Here is a 21,101-nt window from a genome sequence, read left to right as displayed (position 1 = left end):
TCCCCTCCCCACCACCTTAACCACCACCAGGTAATCATACAAACATTCACTGTAAACAGTTTGTTAGTTTCGTTCACAATTCAAATTTACCTGCATTACAGAGTCCTCAAAACATGATGTGCACTATGTACAACTTAATCATAAGGTAGGCTAAATTTTAAAAAGAACAGCAACAATAACTGATAGATAGTTTTGTTGTTTTGTGCTTCTTAAACGCCTAAATATCTACTCACAACTGCATGACCACATATTTTGTTCAGTGGGCTAACACTTACTGAAATTCTGAAATGTACGGCAATGATCAAGCCCACGTTCAGTTGGAGTATCAATGTGTGAACAATACTAATTTGTTAAGTTGGAGACTAAAGTATTCCGCATGTTCCAATATGAATATCAATACTTCATTTTCATTTCATTTAAATAATGTTATATAGCAACATTAAATTGTTTAATATTTATTATAGTGAGTTCATGAATATCTTTAAATGACATACCAAACTTGATACGAATGGAGCCACCATTGAGCCAACACGTGCACACATTGATGAAGAGCCCACTCCAACATTACGAACTACGGTAGGGAACAGTTCCCCTGAATATAGATACACCGTTGGAAATGAGGTGGACATTCCAATGATCCCAAGGGCTGCCAAGAGTATCCCTGGCCATTCTGCTACACCATCACCTAAAAATGAATGAAAATAATTTATAAGAAATATGACATTTCTCAGCTGTCTCCAGGTTATCCTGTATGAAGAAATATCCCCAACAGTTCCATTAAAAATTAAGCTCAGTTACCACATGGTGTTTTTTAACTATACAGAAATGAGATTTGTTATGTAATGTATATGGACCCATCAAAGACTAAATGTCAGTCTCTATACTTTACTCTTGAAAAATCTTTCTCCCTTTTGATAAGTGTAAGATAGAAAGGAATTCAGTATGGGAGATATATGAATCTTTGGCTACCTGACAAGCCTTTCCTGTAAGTACTTACAAATAGTGGTAATGTGATGTAAGCACTGTTCCACTATGTAATGTCAGCTCTCAATAATTCAACGTTCAAGAGACCTTAGAAAATATTTGAATAATTGAAAGTTAGATTTAACCACAGCTTGATGGATCAAGGTTGAATCCCCTATAAGAACAAAGTTAAAAATAGTACTGTAGATTTCTTACTATTCATTTTGTCATACAAAGGAAAGCAGAAAGTAACAACTGTAACTCAGATTAAAACAAAGTTGATTTTTTATCCATATTCATCCACTTTTGTTTATTTCACATTAAAGGCACTTATAAGTGGCCAAAAAATACATAAGAAAATGCTGATTTATTTTGCAAAGAAATCTGGACTTTTCCTGCTCCAATGACCCTCAGTGTGCTTGGTCAAGTACATTTTCATTTATGACCAAAAACAAAAATACATCATCTACTTTCATTGTACAAATGTATATGTACAATGTTTCCAGTGATGACTTTGCCCCTTTTGGAGTCACAGATGGAATCATCTCTTTTCTTCTCTGACATTTCATTTCTTGTCAGACTACTTAGCCTTAATTTTTTTTCATTCAGGTCACCACAGACATCCCCATGATCACCACAATGTACAGAATCATCAAATGTCACATTTTTGCCAGTCAGGAGGACGTCCAAGATACTGTAGCAACACAAGTTTATTTTTCTTTTGTTGAAGTTGATTCTGCAATTTCTTGATGAATCAGCATTTCTAGAAATATATTAAAATTATCATCAAGATAACATTCTTCCTTGCTTTATCAGCCGTGTCATCACTGCCAAAACTAAAGTTGAGCCTCTGACCACATTCAATGCTCCCCATTACAACTTCTTTGTGATACAAAGTTTCAGAATTCTGAACTATTTCATGGTCGAATGGTTATAATTTTTGGAGTGGTGTTCACAGGGAGAAACTGATGTTCATATTATCCAAAAGTGGTGGCTGTCTTTCTGAACTGTACATTTCTCCAAAAAAAGATCACGATTCGCTTAGAAGTCACACACTGAACAGTCCTGTTGTTATCCATGCCTTTTTGTTGGGATAAAAAGACACAGGAAATGATGTGATACCCTTGAGTTTTAGTTTCCAAGTGCCAACCATGTTCACTGCAACCAACAATGTTACTCTTTCTGGGCTATGTTTCTCTCTCTCTGTCTTCCTCGAGCATTGTTGTGAAGGAGCACTACTGGCTCCTTCAGTCGTCCTCTCTGGCGATTCTGGATTGCTCGCCGCAGTTTGGTCAGTTTTTCACAATATCTACCCAAGTTGATTGTAGTCTAAGGTTGCATGGAATCAATGAGGTGCACCCCCTTCCAATCTCAAAACACAGTCACCATAATCTTTCCCTCCGACTGTGTTTGTTTGTTGGTGGCGGTGAACCGGAGTGACGCCTCTGATGAGATTGTTGTTTTGTTTCAGGGATGTAATGAAACACCCACGTTTCATCTCTGATGACAATAGTGTCGAACAAATTCTCATTGTTGCATTCTCTGTAAATGAGAAGCTTATTGACTTGTTCTTCGAAGAAATACATCATTCACATTTGTTTGATTCAATGATACTGTTGTGACAGTGCCACGACATTTACAGTGCCGCCACGACAGTACGCGCAAACGGCGATAGAGGCGCTCCGCAACTCGGCTGAGCGCGGGAGCGCCACCTAGCTACGAACGGCGCCGGCCGCACGTCACGGCACGGCAGTCAAATAAGAGATACTGAGTTGTTGTCATGTAACCAGCTATTGTTTCTAAGTGAGTGTGTTTGAATATCCACGCAATTATTGGGGATTAAAGGTTATAACACTTTTTGGTGACGAGGATGGAATATTTTCACTGCGTTGTGGATTTGTGTGTTCGTGACGGGGCAGACATGGAACAGCTTATGCAAGCGCTCATTGAGCAACAAACACAGCTGACGGCTGCTATTCAGGCGTTGTCGACGTCACTTACTCATCGTCTGTCTTCCTCTTCTCCGCCTCCATTCCCTCCTTACGACGAGGCCGCTGAAGACTGGGAGGATTATGAGAAGCGTTTGCGGCAACACTTCTTGGCTTTCGGCGTTGTCGACGCTCCTATGGTTCAAATGGTTCAAATGGCTCTGAGCACTATGGGACTCAACTGCTGTGGTTATCAGTCCCCTAGAACTTAGAACTACCTAAACCTAACTAACCTAAGGACATCACACACATCCATGCCCGAGGCAGGATTCGAACCTACGACCGTAGCAGTCGCACGGTTCCGGACTGCGCGCCTAGAACCGCGAGACCACCGCGGCCGGCTGACACTCCTATGTGTAAGTCGTTATTTCTATCTTGGATTTCCCCACGGATCTATCAGCTGCTATCTCAGTTAGCCCCTCTGCGGGAACCTGCCTCTCTGTCCTTCCAAGAAATTTGTGACTTATTGTCTAACTATTACCGAAAAAACACCCACGTCGTTGCTGCCCACGTGGCGTTCTACCAGTGTCGTAAACATCCCCATCAATCTTACCGGGCTTGGGCGGCGGAACTACACGGTCTGAGTAGGAAATGTCAGTTTGTCACGGACACTCATCATGAGTCTTATGCTGATTCAATGGTTAGGGATGCTATTCTACGGCTTGCTCCTGATAAAGAAGTTCGGCAACGTGCCCTACGACTGCCAAACCCGTCGTTGTCGGACGTTCTAAGAATCGCTCAATCCTTTGAAGTGTCTCACGCTGCTGGCGCGCAAATAGACGCGTGGTGTGATGTAGGCGCTGTACAGTCAACTTTCGACACGGACAATTTGCCTGTTTCACAGGAGAACGAAGATGTGGCGGCGGTTCACTCGCGTAAACAACGTCGCGTTGGGCCGCAACGCTCGCAGCGAAAACAGCAACCACAGAAGCAGGTTCGTTCCGAACTTCCTTCTTGTCCACGTTGTTTCGTACAGCATGACAGGGCCGCGTGTCCAAAACGTTGGGCCACGTGTAATTCCTGTAGGAAAAAAGGCCACATTGCTTCTGTGTGTCAGTCCCCTAAAGTTCCTGTCGACGAGGACGAGGCATCGGACATGGATGTTAACTGTGTGCTTTCTCAAACAAATAAGTTGTTTGTTACTGTTCGTGTTCTGGGTAAAGACATTCGCATGCAAGTGGACATTGGCTCTGCAGTAACTCTCATTAATTCTCGCACGTATTTGGAGTTGGGCTCCCCTCCCTTGTCTCCAGTTACACGAAATCTGAGAACTTATAATAAACAGAAAATTCCTATCATTGGCCAGTTTTATGCTTCCACTGCCTACAAGTCTGTTGTTAGGCCCCTCACGTTTTATGTGGTGGATCATGCGGGCACTGAAAACCTGTTCGGTTATGATGCTTTCCAGTTGTTCAGGTTCTCCATTGATGATGATGTGCACCTCATATCTGAGGATATTCCGTATCAACAGCTGGATGGATTGTGTTCTGAATTTACGTCCGTGTTCTCTACTGGTCTGGGTCGTGCCAAGGATTTTGAAGCCCACATTACTCTTAAACCTACAGCTCGCCCTAAGTTTTTCCGGGCACGCCCTATTCCGGTGGCGTTGCGTGCACCTGTCAAGGCTGAGATAGACAGGTTACCAGCTTCAGGGATTCTCCTTCCTGTTACCTCCAGCGAATGGGCATCGCCCATCGTGGTGGTTTCTAAACCAAACGGGAGTCTGCGATTGTGTGGTGATTTTAAATCAACTGTCAACGCTCAGAGCCTCATTGACACTTATCCTCTTCCCTGTCCTGAGGAGTTATTTACCAAGCTCGCTGGGGGCCAGCTCTATTCCAAACATGACTTATCGGAGGCGTACCATCAGTTGCCGTTGGATGCTTCTTCCAAGAAATTTCTCGTCATCAACACTCCTTGTGGGTTGTATCAGTTCCAGCGGTTACCATTTGGCGTCGCTAGCGCGCCGGCCATTTTTCAGCAGTTTTTGGAACAGCTCACGGCTTCCGTTCCCGGCTGCATAAACTTTCTGGATGACATTGTTGTCACGGGGGCCTCCACTGAGGAGCACCTTCGCAATTTGCATTCCCTTTTTCGGGTTTTGCATTCGGCTGGGTTGAGGTGCAATGTGGACAAGTCACAGTTCTTCCAACCCTCCATTGTGAATCTTGGTTTCCACTTGTCCCGTGAGGGTATACGTCCTCTACGTCAGCACGTTGCGGCCATTAACGCTCTACCCCAGCCGTCTACAGTCAAAGAACTTCAGGCGTTTCTAGGCAAGATTGCTTATTATCAAAAATTCATTCCATCCGCGGCGACGGTAGCTCATCCTCTGCATCAGCTGTTACGCAAAAACGTCCCTTTCTGTTGGTCCGACGAGTGTGCGCAGGCTTTTGTCCGCCTGAAGGCTCATTTGCAGTTGGCGCCTTGTCTTGCCACATTCCGTCCAGGTCAGCACTTGGTTCTGGCGACTGACGCGTCACAGTATGGCCTAGGGGCTGTTCTCGCCCATCGGTATGAGGATGGGTCGGAACGACCCATCGCCTATGCTTCCAAGACCCTCAACGATGCGCAACGGCGTTACTCTCAAATCGGAAAGGAGGCGCTCGCTATCATTTATGCTCTAAAAAAGTTCAGCGTTTTTTTGTATCGTTCTAAGTTTCACCTCATCACCGACCACAAGCCGCTGGTGTCTCTGTTCAGCCCATCGGCGTCGCTTCCGGATAAGGCAGCTCACCGCCTGCAACGTTGGGCCTTATACTTGTCTTGTTTTCACTATGAGATTCACTATCGCCCCACGGCCCAGCACGCCAACGCTGACGCATTGTCGCATTTGCCGATGGGCCCCAACCCGGTTTTCGATCGTGATGAACTACTCTGTTTCCACATTGATGAGGAAGAACGTCGTGCGGTCGAGGGTTTTCCACTTAAAGGTTCGCAGGCCGCGTCGGCTACTGCGCTGGACCCGGTCCTGCGTCAGGTGATCGGTTTTGTTCAACGGGGTTGGCCGGACAGGACCAAGGGCAGGGCATCAGATCCCCTTCGCAACTACCATGCCTTGCGCCTTCGTCTGTCTGTTCGTGTTGGTGTTGTTCTTCTGGCCACGGATGGCGCATCTCCACGGGTCGTGGTGCCAGCCTCTCTTCGCAAAGATGTTCTCAAACTGTTGCATGAAGGCCATTGGAGTATTTCTCGGACTAAGTCCCTGGCCCGCAGGCACGTTTATTGGCCCGGTATTGATTCGGACATCGCCCACATGGTTGCTGCGTGTGGTCAGTGTGCTTCACAACTGGCTGCACCTCGTACAATGCCCTTTCCGTGGCCTGATCGGGCGCAGCCATGGGAACGGGTGCACGTTGACTTTGCTGGCCCCTTCCTCGGTACTTATTGGCTATTGTTGATTGACGCTTTCTCGAAGTTTCCGTTTGTTGTTTGATGTCCGTCGCCCACCACTGCGGCGACGACGCTGGCTTTGTCCAAAATCTTTGCACTAGAAGGTCTTCCATCCACGATCGTCATGGACAGTGGCCCTCAGTTCTCTTCGCAGGCCTTCCTTTTGTACTGGACAAGGGATTCATCATGTTACAGCACCGCCCTTCCATCCGCAATCGAATGGGGAGGTCGGGCACCTTGTCCGCACTTTCAAAAGCCAGATGAAAAAATTCCTTAGTGATTTTTCCACAGATGATGCTCTGCTGCAGTTTCTGAGTTCTTATCGCTTCACGCCTCTGGGTGATCGCAGCCCTGCTGAACTCTTGCATGGCCGCCAACCGCGCACTCTACTGCACCTGCTTCTCCCTGTCAGGCCTAGTGCTGTGTCCCCCAGTGCGGGAAAATACTCGGTGGGCGCCGACGTGTGGGCACGAGGGTATGGATCTCGCCCTAAATGGATTCCAGGGGTGGTCAAGGCTCTTCGCGGCCGCCGGCTTTGTGAAATACGTACGGACGACGGCACGGTTGTTCGCCATTACGACCAGATGCGCCCACGAGTGGTGGCCACGCCGGTGGCACCGGCCCTTCCTTCGCCTCCACCAGCCCGAGACGCCAGTCCTGTCGCTGCTGCTGATCTACCGTCCATGTTGCTGCAGCCGACGTTGCTACCGCTTCCGAGTACGCCGGAACCGGCCCAAGTTGCGACGCCGCCTTCTCCGGGACCCATCTCGCTGGAGCACACCCCCAGGTCCACGACACCTATGGATGCTGCTCCGGAGTTTTCACCCATCATCTCATCCAGGAGGCACGTTCCACGCACGAGCTTCCGTCCTGGACATTTTCGACCATACTCTCGTGTCTCTCCGCGGGATCTTCTCGGGGCCTCACAAGAGGCCATGGATGTCTCCGCACTGTCCATGTCTCCAAGGAAGTGAGTGTTTTTTCTTCAAGGGGGAAACGTGTTGTGACAGTGCCACGACATTTACAGTGCCGCCACGACAGTACGCGCAAACGGTGATAGAGGCGCTCCGCAACTCGGCTGAGCGCGGGAGCACCACCTAGCTACGAACGGCGCCGGTCGCACGTCTCAGCACAGCAGTCGAATAAGAGATACTGACTTATCATGTAACCAGCTATTGTTTCTAAGTGAGTGTGTTTGAATATCCACGCAATTATTGGTGATTAAAGGTTATATAACAGATACTAGTCTTAACATTCCTATTAGTGTTGTATTGCAAAATGGTGTTTACATGTCAATGGCAAGTTAGATGGATATGCCATATCCAGCGAATATTTACTATTTGCACGGTATATAAGAGAGAATTGATTGTCAGAGCATGTGCTTCGATAAGTGCTGAAGTGATTAGGAATACCACGCAATCCATGATAAGAAGATTGCAGCACTGCATTGATACCAATGGTCATCACTTCAAACACCTTCTGTAAATGGATGCTCATGCCACATTTTTGACCTTTGTTTTGCCGGCCGTGGTGGTCTCGCGGTTCTAGGCGCGCAGTCCGGAACCGTGCAACTGCTACGGTCGCAGGTTCGAATCCTGCCTCGGGCATGGATGTGTGTGATGTCCTTAGGTTAGTTAGGATTAAGTACACTCCTGGAAATGGAAAAAAGAACACATTGACACCGGTGTGTCAGACCCACCATACTTGCTCCGGACACTGCGAGAGGGCTGTACAAGCAATGATCACACGCACGGCACAGCGGACACACCAGGAACCGCGGTGTTGGCTGTCGAATGGCGCTAGCTGCGCAGCATTTGTGCACCGCCGCCGTCAGTGTCAGCCAGTTTGCCATGGCATACGGAGCTCCATCGCTGTCTTTAACACTGGTAGCATGCCGCGACAGCGTGGACGTGAACCGTATGTGCAGTTGACGGACTTTGAGCGAGGGCGTATAGTGGGCATGCGGGAGGCCGGGTGGACGTACCGCCGAATTGCTCAACACGTGGGGCGTGAGGTCTCCACAGTACATCGATGTTGTTGCCAGTGGTCGGCGGAAGGTGCACGTGCCCATCGACCTGGGACCGGACCGCAGCGACGCACGGATGCACGCCAAGACCGTAGGATCCTACACAGTGCCGTAGGGGACCGCACCGCCACTTCCCAGCAAATTAGGGACACTGTTGCTCCTGGGGTATCGGCAAGGACCATTCGCAACCGTCTCCATGAAGCTGGGCTACGGTCCCGCACACCGTTAGGCCGTCTTCCGCTCACGCCCCAACATCGTACAGCCCGCCTCCAGTGGTGTCGCGACAGGCGTGAATGGAGGGACGAATGGAGACGTGTCGTCTTCAGCGATGAGAGTCGCTTCTGCCTTGGTGCCAATGATGGTCGTATGCGTGTTTGGCCCCGTGCAGGTGAGCGCCACAATCAGGACTGCATACGACCGAGGCACACAGGGCCAATACCCGGCATCATGGTGTGGGGAGCGATCTCCTACACTGGCCGTACACCACTGGTGATCGTCGAGGGGACACTGAATAGTGCACGGTACATCCAAACCGTCATCAAACCCATCGTTCTACCATTCCTAGACCGGCAAGGGAACTTGCTGTTCCAACAGGACAATGCACGTCCGCATGTATCCCGTGCCACCCAACGTGCTCTAGAAGGTGTAAGTCAACTACCCTGGCCAGCAAGATCTCCGGATCTGTCCCCCATTGAGCATGTTTGGCACTGGATGAAGCGTCGTCTCACGCGGTCTGCACGTCCAGCACGAACGCTGGTCCAACTGAGGCGCCAGGTGGAAATGGCATGGCAAGCCGTTCCACAGGACTACATCCAGCATCTCTACGATCGTCTCCATGGGAGAATAGCAGCCTGCATTGCTGCGAAAAGTTGATATACACTGTACTAGTGCCAACATTGTGCATGATCTGTTGCCTGTGTCTATGTGCCTGTGGTTCTGTCAGTGTGATCATGTGATGTATCTGACCCCAGGAATGTGTCAATAAAGTTTCCCCTTCCTGGGACAATGAATTCACGGTGTTCTTATTTCAATTTCCAGGAGTGTAGTTCTAAGTTCTAGGGGACTGATGACCACAGCAGTTGAGTCCCATAGTGCTCAGAGCCATTTGAACCATTTTTTTTACCTTTGTTTTCTTTCAAAGACCTTACTGTTACACATCATTGGATTTGTCTTTATAGCTGCTATCAGAAAATAAGTACCAAGCTACAGCATTCCTTAAAAAAAAAAAAAAAAAAAAAAATGTTGTCCTTCGTATCTCTGAAGTGACCCCACCTAGCATCAAGAAACCATCATATTATGGACTCTCCTTGTACCGTGCAACTTTTGACCCACAAACTTTTCAGCTCCTATCACACTTTCAGAGAGTTATTCTTGGTGGCAATAGTTAGCGACTCACCCTGTATATTTCATAACATAATAACAATTTGGATATTCTGTTCAATTCACAAGCAGCAGAACGGAAGGTCGGTTTACCAAATATTATGTGGAAGATCAGCCATCCTATAGAGTGATCCGATGTAAGGATGGCACCTTTAGCAAGCTGTTGTCTTACCTTGTGAACTGATCATTTAGAATGGACATATTTCTAGTTTGTCTGAACATGATTGTCTCTTCCATACACAAGAAAAGAAACATAGTTACAAGCCACTGAATAATATAACCAACATGAAGTTATTGAAAACATAATCAAAAGAGAAACTAAATTATTTTTCAATGTAATGACATATCAAAGAAATTGTGCAATGACTTTTCAAGTGAGTTGCTAACAATTTAGATAATGTATTTCCTATTGTTCATAACTTTGAAAGTAAAAAGCACACAAGTGACACTCTAGTGAAACCAGTCAACATCTCTGACCCTGTTACACATGACACTTTAGTTAAGAAACTTGTAAATCATGGAACAACAATAAAAAAACTAATGAAATGACATTTCACAAATGGAAAAAACAGTAATTGTAAATGTAGAAACTGACTCTCTGAATGTAATATGTTGAGCCTAACTAGACCCCTACTAGGACCATTATTTCATATGAGATAGTCATTTAAGGTAGTGATACATCCCATCACATAATGATGTGAGTGTTGTGAAACACACGAATGATTCAGTGACAAAAAATGCTCCCCAATTGTTGCAAGAAGTTAGGGCAACACAGACGAACAGTAAATCCAATCTAGTACTTATTTTTCTGTGTTCCAAGGCTTCCACATGGCCCAAAATGGGTCCTGCATCATAATTGTAGACCTTTACTTTTCTGAAAACTGAAGTGAAGTTGCCACAAACCTTTCATAGCACTGGCCTCTATGTTGTCAACAATTAATGCACATCAAAAAATTGTATTACTTGTAGTACATATCTTTGGTAATAGATATCACATAATTTTAGTTCCAGTTCATTTAATCATGGACTTTGATTCTGTTACGCATGTCAGTTTAGGTAAGAAATGAGTTTTAGTGAGTTGAGTGTTGGTTAGACTGTCAGTGACAGAGCGCCTTGAGTTCCCGCTTCTAATAAGGTGAGTACACCATTCATTTGTTACATATACGAGCTTCAAACAGGAGTGACTTCAGTAATGGATAGGAATTGTGATTGCTGTGTGCAGATGCAAGCTGAGTTGGTGACCCTTTGCTCACAGCTCCAGGTGGTGTTGGCTTCCATCTCACAGCTTAAGCCTGCTGCCAAGAGGCATCAATGTGAGGGGTTGGATGCGGGGATGTGAGGGACATCGAGAACGTCCCACGAGTCCCCCAATCAGTCCACTGCTGTGGCCACCTTGGGTACTGCCTGCACCGAGGTTGACCCTTCACCCACAGCTGAGTGCAAGATCATTTCACAGTCTGACAGGCAGTGAAAGACTTTCCGACGGCCATTCGTAGGGCCTCCCTGGTTCATTTGACGAACAGGTTTCTGGCGTTATCTGTGGCTGACGAAGTCTCTAAGCCAGGTGCAGTCATCCACCCTATCCAGAGGAAGCTTCTAGGCCCACAAAGTCTGGACATTCACAGAGGGAGGGTTTCCTGGTAGTTGGGTGCTCCAAAGCTCCAACACCAGGAGCATAAGGGGCTCATTAGGAACACAGCTGCCAAGGAGGGAAGGAAGCCTGTGTGCACTCCACGTGCATACCAGGAGGGAGTCATTTCTGATGTGGAAAGGGTGCTTCCAGATGCCATGAAGAGCAGAGGTTGCAGCCAACTGCAGGTGGTGGCTCATGTCGGGAACAATGATGTGTGTCACCTAGGATCGCAGGAGATTCTCTTGGGTTTGGGTGACTAGTAGAAATGGTAAAGACTGCCAGTCTTGCTTGCGAGCTCACCACCTGCAGCATCATCGATATAACCGACTGTGGCCCTTTGGTGCAGAGCCAAGTGGGGGGGGGGGGGGGAGTCTGAATCAGAGGCTCGGGCAGTTCTGTGACCATGTAGGCTGCAGATTCCTTGACTTGCGCCATTGAGTGGTGGGTTTCCGGGTTCCACATAACAGGTTAGGAGTCCACTACACACAGGAAGCGGCTACACAGGAAGTGAGGGATGTGTGGAAAGGGCTGGCCAGTTTTTTAGATTATAGGGTGTCAGGAAACCACAGAAAGGGCATCCATCTAAAAGGGGGCAGGTAAAACACACAGTTGTAGAAATGATCAGTATTGTAGTTGTAAATTGTCATAGCTGTGTTGGGAAAGAACCAGAGCTCCAAGCTCTAATAGAAAGCACTGAAGCTCAAATAGTTATAGGTACAGATAGCTGGTTTAAAGTCAGAAATAAGTTCAGCCGAAATTTTTTCAAACAACCTAACAGTGTTCTGAAAGGTTAAATTAAATACAGTTGATGGTGGATTATTTATTGCTGTTAGAAGTAGTTTACCTTGTAGTGAAATTGTAGTAGATAGTTCCTGCAAAATAGTGTGGGTAGAGGTTATACTTGACAATCAGACTAAACTATTAATTGGATCGTTTTACTGACCCCCCGACTCAGAAGACATAGTTGCTGAACAGTTCAAACAAAACTTGAGTCTCATTTCAAAAAGGTACCCCAATCATACAATTATAGTTAGTCGTGACTTCAAACTACCCTCAATATGCTGGAAAAATTATAAGTTTAAAGCCAGCAGCAGGCATAAAACATCATCTGAAATTGTACTGAATGCTTTCTCAGAAAATTATTTTGAACAATTAGTTCATGAGCCCACATGAAGCGTAAATGGTTGTGAAAGCATGCTTGACCTCTTGGCAACAAATAATCCTGGACAAATATGGAATATCATGATGGATACAGGGATTAGTGACCACAAGGCAGTTGCTACTAGGCTGAATACTGTAACACCCACAACCATCAAAAAGAAACACAAAGCACATCAATTTAAAAAAGCTGATAAAATGCTCTTAATGCTTTTTTAAGAGAGTCTCCAGTCCTTCCTTTCTGATCATGCAAGCATAGAAAAGACGTGGAATGATTTCAAAGAGATAGTATAGATGGCAGTTGAGAGATATATACCACATAAATTAATAAGTGATGGTACTGATTCCCCATGGTACACAAAATGGGTCAGATCACTGTTGCAGAAGCAACAAAAAAAGCAAAAGCATGCCAAATTTAAAAGGACACAAAATCACCAAGATGGGCAAATTTCCACAGCGAAACTCTGTCTTGGAATCTGGCAGAAAACCCAGAAAGATTCTGGTCATACATAAAGCACACCACTGGCAAGACATACTCAATACCTTCACTGCCCAATACAATGGTGAAGTCACTGATGACAGTGTCAGTAAAGCAGAGTTATTAAATATCGTTTTCCGAAACGCCTTCACCACAGAAGATGAAGTAGATATTCCTGAATTCCAATCAAGAACAACTGCCAAGATGAGAAATATAGAAGCAGATATCCTTAGTGTAACAAAGCAGCTTAAATCACTTAATAAAGCCAAGACCTCTGGTCCAGATTGTATACTAGTCAGGTTCCTTTCATAGCATGCTGATACAATAGCTCCATATTTAGTAATTATATACAACCACTTGCTCACAGAAAGATCCATACCTAAAGACTGGAATATTGCTCAAGTCACACAAATACCCAAAAGGGAAAAAGGAGTAATTCACTGAATTATAGGCCCAAATCACTAATGTCTATTTGAAGTAGGGTTTTGGAACATATACTGTGTTCGAAAATTGTGAATTACCTCAAAGAAAATGATTTATTGACACATAGTTGGTACAGGTTCAGGAAATATCATTCTTGTGAAACACAACTAGCTCTTTATACTCATGAAGTAATGAGTGCTATTGACAGGGGATGTCACATTGATTTCATATTTTTAGATTTACAGAAGGCTTTCAACACCGTTCCTCAGAAGTGTCTTCTTACCAAACCGCAAGCCTGTGGAATATCCCCTCAGTTGTGTGACTGGATTCACAATTTCCTGTCAGAAAGGTCACAGTTCATAGTAATAGATGGAAAGTCACTGAATAAAGCAAAAGTTATATCCAGCGTTCGTCAAGGAAGTGTTATAGGCTCTCTATTGTTCCTGATCTACATTAACAACATAGGAGATAATCTGAGTATCCCTCTTAGATTGTTTGCAGATGATGCTGTCATTTACTGTCTTTTAGTCATCAAATGACCAAAATTAATTGCAAAATAATTTAGATAAGATATCTATATGATGCAAAAAGTGGCAATGGCCCTAAATAAAGAAATGTGTGAAGTTATTGACATGAATACTAAAAGAAATTCACTTAATTTCAATTAGACATTCAGTCACACAAACCTGGAGGCAGTAAATTCAACTAAATACTCAGGGATTACAATTACAAATAACCTAAATTGTAATGATCACACAGATAATTTTGTCGGTAGAACAAACCAAAGACTGAAATTCATTGGCAGAACACTTAGAAGGTGCAACAGGTCTACTAAAGAGACTGTTTAAACCATGCTTGTCCACCCTGTTCTGGAATATTGCTGTGCAGTGTGGGATCCGCATCAGGTGGGACTAATGGATGTCATCAAAAAAGTTCAAAGGAGGACAGCTCATTTTGTATTATAGTGAAATAGGGGAGATAGTGCCACAGACATGATATGTGAATTGGAGTGGCAATCATTAAAACTAAGGCGTTTTTGTTGCAACGAGATCTTCTCATGAAATTTTAATCATCAATTTTCTCCTCTGATTGTGACATTCTGTTGGCACCCACCTACATAGGGAGTAATGATCATCTCGATAAAATAAGAGAAATCAGAGCTCACACAAAAAACTTTAAGTGCTCGTTTTTCCCCACACACCTTTCTAGAGTGGAACAGTAGAAAGACAGCTTGAAGGTGGCTCATTGAACACTCTGCCAGGCACTTTATTGTGAATAGCAGGGTAATCATGTAAATGTAGATGTAGATGTTAGAATCTACTGAAAGCCAACCAGAATCAACAGATACATGCTTGCTATCTTACAAGGACTCTCAGCAAAGAATTCACTATTACACACTGACCAAGAGTACTTACAAAATTTGTAATCCAGACAATGTAATATCTCAACTTGGAAAGTTACCCACCACCTTCTAAGCTAATGGATACAACAAAGACTAGAAGCATTTCCAGAAAGAACAAATGTGACAATAATGAGGTGGTGGAAGAAGCACACACCATTTTTCCAGTTTATGTGCAGAATGTTACAGGTTGTGTGGTAGGAAATTTTTCAGTTAAACCAATATATCAGAACACCATCAAAATAAGAGACCAGCTGGGGTCCACCAAACATGCTGTTAATACACTGCATACACCAGGAGTGTGATCTGTCCTCACAGCTCATCTGACAGTTAAAATTCTAGAGAAAAGCCACTTATCTGAATTCACCTAAAAAAGAATGAGTGTCAAATATGGCATGGGGAAAAAAAAATTGTGGTGGCAGATCATATAATTGAATGTGGTAAACATACATGGTTCAAGGAGACTGACTTTCATTGTTAGAAAACCATGTGAAATGAAAAGGATGGTACAAAAGTTCGTCTAGATAGTAAAAGTCATATAGCAAGAACTGTGATGATGCTTAAGAAGCTCCCATCATCCTGGCTGCCAGCAATTGCCAAGATATGGACAAACTGCACTCATGAGGCTGCTGTATCTTGTACAGCTAGATACTTTCTTGAAATGTACATAATGCACGAGCAATCCAAGCCAGCCACCACTCAGACACTCTGGTGACAGCACTACAGCAGCTCTCTCTTTATTTACCAATATGGGCAAACTGACAGTGATGTGGAGTTTCACAGCTGTCCAAAATTGATCCAGACTTGGTGCTCACACTGCCAATGGTGCAGCGAGTTGTGAGTGGCCCACACAAGACAAACACTGGAAAGAAGTGATACCCTTGATGCGATTGCCATTTCAGACAATAAGAAATTCAGCCTTCAGTTACAAGGTATTTTTTTTTTTTTTTTTGTTTACCTAGGTTTCTATGCCAATAATGGTATTTTCTTCAGAACCTATAAATTAACCCACACAGACATCTATTAAACATTGAAATACATCATCAATCTAATGATTTCATAATAAGGAAAATCATGATACTTACAAAAATTAAATTAATTTGAGGGCCAAACGTTGGCCATGTCACAGAATAAAACTAATACAGAATAATAAGATTATGTCTATCAGTAATAAAAACAATAAGAAAAATGTAGACAGAGCTATGCCAGGCCAGGAGTAAGGGTCACACGTAAGCAAAAAGTAAACTAGGAGTCGTGAACATTTCTGCGGTGAGGCTCAGCCAGCGGTCAAGTGCACGCACGAACGCATGCACAGGCACTGGAGACAAACCGTCTCAAAATTACTTAGCACAACGTAAACTTTAAACAAAATGTGACAGGAAACAGTCCTGCAAATGGACAAATGCCTACCTATGGTACAGTACATTAAACAATTTTCCTAAGAACTAGCTACTAAGTCAGAGTAAGAAAATTTACATTCAAATATTATAATAAGAGGACAAAACCCCACTACAGTAACTAGTAAATTAGAATGGGAGACTAAGGCATGCGAAGCATGAAATATCTTGAACATAAAACAGGCAAATTAAGAAACACCTTTGCAACTGGTGTCATTACCAGTATGAAAGAAAATCTATGGAGACACAATGCACAAACACACTATAATAGAGAGGCAAAGCAGATAGGAAACAGCATCAGCCATTCGAAGTAGACCGTGGGTCAACTCCACTGGAGTAAAAGTTGAAAGCCTTCGAAATAATTTCTATTTTTTAGTTGTAGCTGGTCATTAAGTACATTTTCTCTATCAATAATAAGATGTTTAAAAATTTGCAATTCTCCAAGGGTGTCTAACTTACATCCTTTGACTTCATTATGCAAAAGTTCTGCATCTTTTAGAAACTTGGGAGCATGGGCCATTTGAACAAGATGTTCAGTAAATATAGATCCTCATATTACATCACCACTTTTAGTCGGCAGATGCTCTTTAAGCCTAACAAACAGGGTCCTTCCTGTCTGGTCAATGTAATACATCTACATCTACATCTATACTCCGCGAGCCACCTTACGGTGTGTGGCGGAGGGTACTTATTGTACCACTATCTGATCCCCCCTTCCCTGTTCCATTCACGAATTGTGCGTGGGAAGAACGACTGCTTGTAAGTCTCCGTATTTGCTCTAATTTCTCGGATCTTTTCGTTGTGATCATTACGCGAGATATATGTGGGCGGTAGTAATATGTTGCCCATCTCTTCCCGGAATGTGCTCTCTCGTAATTTCGATAATAAACCTCTCCGTATTGCGTAACGCCTTTCTTGAAGTGTCCGCCACTGGAGCTTGTTCAGCATCTCCGTAACGCTCTCGCGCTGACTAAATGTCCCCATGACGAATCGCGCTGCTTTTCGCTGGATCATGTCTATCTCTTCTATTAATCCAACCTGGTAAGGGTCCCATACTGATGAGCAATACTCAAGAATCGGACGAACAAGTGTTTTGTAAGCTACTTCTTTCGTCGATGAGTCACATTTTCTTAGAATTCTTCCTATGAATCTCAACCTGGCGCCTGCTTTTCCCACTATTTGTTTTATGTGATCATTCCACTTCAGATCGCTCCGGATAGTAACTCCTAAGTATTTTACGGTCGTTACCGCTTCCAATGATTTACCACCTATGGCATAATCGTACTGGAATGGATTTCTGCCCCTATGTATGCGCATTATATTACATTTATCTACGTTTAGGGAAAGCTGCCAGCTGTCGCACCATGCATTAATCCTCTGCAGGTCCTCCTGGAGTACGTACGAGTCTTCTGATGTTGCTACTTTCTTGTAGACAACCGTGTCATCTGCAAATAGCCTCACGGAGCTACCGATGTTGTCAACTAAGTCATTTATGTAAATTGTAAACAATAAAGGTCCTATCACGCTTCCCTGCGGTACTCCCGAAATTACCTCTACATCTGCAGATTTTGAACCGTTAAGAATGACATGTTGTGTTCTTTCTTCTAGGAAATCCTGAATCCAATCACAAACCTGGTCCGATATTCCGTAAGCTCGTATTTTTTTCACTAAACGTAAGTGCGGAACCGTATCAAATGCCTTCCTGAAGTCCAGGAATACGGCATCAATCTGCTCGCCAGTGTCTACGGCACTGTGAATTTCTTGGGCAAATAGGGCGAGCTGAGTTTCACATGATCTCTGTTTGCGGAATCCATGTTGGTTATGATGAAGGAGATTTGTATTATCTAAGAACGTCATAATACGAGAACACAAAACATGTTCCATTATTCTACAACAGATTGACGTAAGCGAAATAGGCCTATAATTATTCGCATCTGATTTATGACCCCTCTTGAAAATGGGAACGACCTGCGCTTTCTTCCAGTCGCTAGGTACTTTACGTTCTTCCAGCGATCTACGATAAATTGCTGATAGAAAGGGGGCAAGTTCTTTAGCATAATCACTGTAGAATCTTAAGGGTATCTCGTCTGGTCTGGATGCTTTTCCGCTACTAAGTGATAGCAGTTGTTTTTCAATTCCGATATCGTTTATTTCAATATTTTCCATTTTGGCGTCCGTGCGACGGCTGAAGTCAGGGACCGTGTTACGATTTTCCGCAGTGAAACAGTTTCGGAACACTGAATTCAGTATTTCTGCCTTTCTTCGGTCGTCCTCTGTTTCGGTGCCATCGTGGTCAACGAGTGACTGAATAGGGGATTTAGATCCGCTTACCGATTTTACATATGACCAAAACTTTTTAGGGTTCTTGTTTAGATTGTTTGCCAATGTTTTATGTTCGAATTCGTTGAATGCTTCTCTCATTGCTCTCTTTACGCTCTTTTTCGCTTCGTTCAGCTTTTCCTTATCAGCTATGATTCGACTACTCTTAAACCTATGATGAAGCTTTCTTTGTTTCCGTAGTACCTTTCGTACATGATTGTTATACCACGGTGGATCTTTCCCCTCGCTTTGGACCTTAGTCGGTACGAACTTATCTAAGGCGTACTGGACGATGTTTCTGAATTTTTTCCATTTTTGTTCCACATCCTCTTCCTCAGAAATGAACGTTTGATGGTGGTCACTCAGATATTCTGCGATTTGTGCCCTATCACTCTTGTTAAGCAAATATATTTTCCTTCCTTTCTTGGCATTTCTTATTACACTTGTAGTCATTGATGCAACCACTGACTTATGATCACTGATACCCTCTTCTACATTCACGGAGTCGAAAAATTCCGGTCTATTTGTTGCTATGAGGTCTAAAACGTTAGCTTCACGAGTTGGTTCTCTAACTATCTGCTCGAAGTAATTCTCGGACAAGGCAGTCAGGATAATGTCACAAGAGTCTCTGTCCCTGGCTCCAGTTCTGATTGTGTGACTATCCCATTCTATACCTGGTAGATTGAAGTCTCCCCCTATTACAATAGTATGATCACGAAACTTCTTCACGACGTTCTGCAGGTTCTCTCTGAGGTGCTCAACTACTACGGTTGCTGATGCAGGTGGTCTATAGAAGCATCCGACTATCATATCTGACCCACCTTTGATACTTAACTTAACCCAGATTATTTCACATTCGCATTCGCTAATAACTTCACTGGATATTATTGAATTCTTTACTGCTATAAATACTCCTCCACCATTGGCGTTTATCCTATCCTTGCGGTATATATTCCATTCTGTGTCTAGGATTTCGTTACTGTTCACTTCCGGTTTTAACCAACTTTCCGTTCCTAATACTATATGCGCACTATTTCCTTCAATAAGAGATACTAATTCAGGAACCTTGCCCTGGATACTCCTGCAGTTTACCAATATTACGTTGACTTTTCCTGTTTTTGGTCTCTGAGGACGGACGTTCTTTATCAACGATGATAATGTCCTCTCTGGTAAGCCGTCAGGTATTTTATCGTTTCGCCCAAGGGGGGGTCCCTCTAACCTAAAAAACCCCCGTGTGCACGCCACACGTACTCTGCTACCCTAGTAGCTGCTTCCGGTGTGTAGTGCACGCCTGACCTGTCTAGGGGGGCCCTACAGTTCTCCACCCAATAACGGAGGTCGATGAATTTGCAACCATTATAGTCGCAGAGTCGTCTGAGCCTCTGGTTTAGACCCTCCACACGGCTCCAAACCAGAGGACCGCGATCGACTCTGGGCACTATGCTGCAGATATTAAGCTCAGCTTGCACTCCGCGTGCGATGCTGGTTGTCTTCACCAAATCAGCCAGTCGCCGGAAGGAACCAAGGATGGCCTCAGAACCCAAGCGGCAGGCGTCATTCGTTCCGACATGTGCTACTATCTGCAGCCGGTCACACCCAGTGCGTTCAATAGCTGCCGGAAGGGCCTCCTCCACATTACGGACGAGACCCCCCGGCAAGCACACCGAGTGCACACTGGCATTCTTCCCCGACCTACCCGCTATTTTCCTAAGGCGCTCCATAACCCGCCTAACGTTGGAGCTCCCTATAACTAATAGGCCCGCCCTCTGTGACTGTCGGGACCTTGCCGGAGAATCGGCCACTGGCCCAATAACAGGGACTTTCAGCACAAGTGATCTTATATACAGCTGACAGGAAAGATTTATCGGTACCTTTATCAAGAGAATGGACTAGATTCTTTTTAAGGTTGTTGTTGGTAGAGTAAGAAACTTTACACCCTAGGTTTTTTAATAAATGAGCTACCTTGTAGGATACGTTACCTATAAATGGAAATGATATGTATTTCATAGCCTGGTCTTGATTGTGGGTATCCAACCTGGAAAGGGTGGTAGTCTTCCTTATGTGTTTTTGTTAAATAACTGTCTCAATATACTGGGATTATATCCATTATTTTTTTGGCACCACATTATACGTGTTTCTGCAGGTTATCTTCACTTTTTGCTAGCAGGTCTGCATCATCTGAATAATAAATAATTTTATTTCTGTGTCTTGCATTCTATGACCGCTACAAGCCAATATCTTCTTTATCATTTTGTTCCTGACTGTATTAAAAATAGTAGGCTCAGACAATCACCTTATCTAATACTACTGTTAACTGGTAAATAGCTAGTTAATCTGGTGTCAATTTTCTCCTGGATAAAGTTGTTGGAAAAAATGTCTTCATTTGCTTTTATCAAGTTGAGAGGAATTCACCAGCTGTATATCAGGTTTATTACAGCTGTTAACTGAATCCTATCAAAAGCCTTCTGTACGTCAATTAAACAAAGGTAAGCTGGTCTTTTGTATGCAATGAACTTCTCCAGCAGTTTGTGACCCAAAATTAAA

At 44.1% G+C, this 21,101-nt stretch overlaps 1 protein-coding gene across 1 annotated transcript in view; it reads right to left on the bottom strand.

Moving 5' to 3' along the window:
• LOC126249783 (organic cation transporter protein-like) overlaps positions 1 to 21,101 on the bottom strand; it is a 405,395-nt gene that overhangs the window by 12,387 nt on the left and 371,907 nt on the right. The window contains exon 9 of the mRNA XM_049951466.1: positions 495 to 685. Within this exon, the coding sequence (XP_049807423.1) occupies positions 495 to 685 (191 nt within the window). The remainder of the gene's footprint in view (positions 1 to 494; positions 686 to 21,101) is intronic.

This window comes from Schistocerca nitens, chromosome 3, assembly GCF_023898315.1.
Source record: "Schistocerca nitens isolate TAMUIC-IGC-003100 chromosome 3, iqSchNite1.1, whole genome shotgun sequence".
In the NCBI taxonomy this organism is placed as follows: Eukaryota; Metazoa; Arthropoda; class Insecta; order Orthoptera; family Acrididae; genus Schistocerca; species Schistocerca nitens.
The sequence above is the reverse complement of the archived record's forward strand: the minus strand, read 5'-3'. Positions and strand labels throughout refer to the sequence as shown.